Here is a 2,333-nt window from a genome sequence, read left to right on the forward strand (position 1 = left end):
GGGGGAGAAAGATGCACCGAGTACCACCCAGGGGAAAACATATTCTAATGATTCCCCTGGTTTTCAACGTGGTTCCTGGTGAGCTGTACAGGCAACAGACCCACCGCCTGGAATGAATTTACTCCAGTGTGTTGTGAGGGGTACATTATACAGAGATGTAAAAGAACCATAGGTATAGGAGTGCWGAACTCTGGACAGAAAAGGTAGAAAAGAGATGCACACTCTTACTGTAGAGTGGAGTAGAGTGTACTGTGGGGGTGGAAGGTTTGTGCGCTGTGACTTTGAAAGGTTTGTATTTTTCACACTTGTCYCCGRTCAGGTAAGGGTCACAGGTGAGGGTGTACAGGAAATAAAAGCCCCCCCCGCTTTTGTTACACCAGCGTCCGTGTGTYCCCTGCTCGAGGTCGACGGTACAGCCCCTCAGGTTGTCATCTGTAGACGCAGGATCGTAATCCCAGACCGCCACCTTTAGACTCAGGTCTTTGTCAAAGGGACCCATGTCAAAGGTAGCATTCCAGACAGGATTGTTGGACGGAATCACATTGGTCTTATGGGACTTGGAACCGTAGGTGACCACAGCGTACCTGTAGCAGGTGGAGAAACAGGAAGTTGGAAACAAACTGGAAAGATTCAAATACTATGGCATGCCACAAGAGGGCGATCAAACTCATTCCATGGAGGACCTAGTCTATACTGGTTTTAGTTCCTTTCAATTAAGACTAAAGACAACCAGGTGAGGGGATTTCCTTACTAATGAGTGACCTTAAATCATCAATCAAATACAAGGGAGGAGAGAAAACCGTCAGACACTCGGCCCTTAGTGGAATGAGTTTGATACATGTTGGTGTAAAAGGTTGAAAGRACTTTTATCACGATAGTCATTCTGTCTTCTTCCTTTTCTCTCTTGTCTCTCTTCCCTCCGTGGAATGTGTTTGACACGCGTTATAATCTGTAGCCCACTTAATCCACTACTTTAGCCCACTTATTCCACTACTGTAGCCCACTTATTCCACTACTTTATCCCACTTATTCCACTACTTTATCCCACTTATTCCACTACTTTAGCCCACAGGTGGCAGCTACATGTGGAAATCAAGTGGGCTACGAGTAGTCGCGAATAATTGTGGAAGCTCAAGTCAGTGGAATAAGTGGGCTAAGCAGTAAGTGAAAAGTGGGTAAAGTAGTGGAATAAGTGGGACTAAAGTAGTGAAATAAGTGGGTACAGTAGGGAATAAGTGGGCTACATGTAGTGGAAATTAGAGTGGGCTAGATAATGAATACGTGGATACAAGATTTGGAATAATAAGTGAATAGTCGGGATACAGTAGATGGAAATAGTGGGGCTACAGTAAGTGGATAAGTGGCTAAAGTGTGATTACGGAGCTACAGATTATAAACGCGTGTCAAACACATTCCACGGAGGAAGAGAGGACACAAGAGAAAAGGAAGAAGACAGAATGAACTATGTGATAAAAGTCTTTCAACCTTTACACCAACATGTATCAAACTCATTCCACTAAAGGGCCGAGTGTCTGACGGTTTTTCTCTCCTCCCTTGTATTATGATTGAATGATTTAAGTGTCACTCATTACGTAAGAAATCCCCTCACTACTGGTTGTCTTTAGTCTTAATTGAAAGGAATAAAACATATAGACTAGGTCCTCCATGGAATGAGTTTTGATCGCCTCTTGTGGCATGCCATAGTATTTGAATCTTTCCAGTTTGTTTCCAACTTCCTGTTTCCATCCTGCTACAGGTACGCTGTGGTCACTACGGTTCCAAGTCATATAGACAATGTGATTCGTCCAACAATCCTGTCTGGAATGCTACCTTATTGCATGGGTCCTTTGACAAAAGCTGAGTCAAATGTGGCGGCTGGGATTACGATCCTGCGTATAAGATGACAACCTGAGGGGCTGTACCGTGACCCTCGAGCAGGGGAACACACGGACCTGGTGTACAAAAGGGGGGGCTTTTATTTCCTGTACACCTCACTGTGACACTTACCTGACGGGGACAAGTGTGAAAAATACAAACTTACGAGTCACATCAGCACAACTAAACACTTCCCACCCCAAGTACACTCTACTCGCACTCTACAGTAGAGTGTGCATTTCTTTCTGTTTCTAACCATTTTTTTGTCCAGATTTCAGCACTTCACCCTATACCTATGGTTCTTTTAGCATACTTCGTATTGATCAAACCCTCACAACAACACTGGAGTAAATCTCATTCCAGCTTGGGGTGGGTATGTAATGCATGTTAGCAAGACTCACAGGAACCACGTTGAAAACCAGGGAATCATGTGAAATAGGTTGTTTCTCCACGTGGGT

General features: G+C 44.3%; 2 protein-coding genes across 2 annotated transcripts in view; both read right to left on the bottom strand.

The window, feature by feature from the left end:
• The window catches only part of LOC112074194 (perforin-1), an 89,423-nt gene that overhangs the window by 6,205 nt on the left and 80,885 nt on the right, over positions 1 to 2,333 (bottom strand). The gene's annotated exons all lie outside the window — the stretch shown is intronic.
• Positions 7 to 2,333, bottom strand: part of LOC112074195 (perforin-1-like) — a 43,098-nt gene continuing 40,771 nt past the window's right edge. Inside the window, exon 7 of the mRNA XM_024141412.2 lies at positions 7 to 584. Coding sequence (XP_023997180.2) covers positions 146 to 584 — 439 coding nt within the window. The 3' untranslated portion in view covers positions 7 to 145. The remainder of the gene's footprint in view (positions 585 to 2,333) is intronic.

The sequence above is a fragment of the Salvelinus sp. IW2-2015 genome, unplaced genomic scaffold (genome assembly GCF_002910315.2).
Source record: "Salvelinus sp. IW2-2015 unplaced genomic scaffold, ASM291031v2 Un_scaffold2532, whole genome shotgun sequence".
NCBI lineage: Eukaryota > Metazoa > Chordata > Actinopteri > Salmoniformes > Salmonidae > Salvelinus > Salvelinus sp. IW2-2015.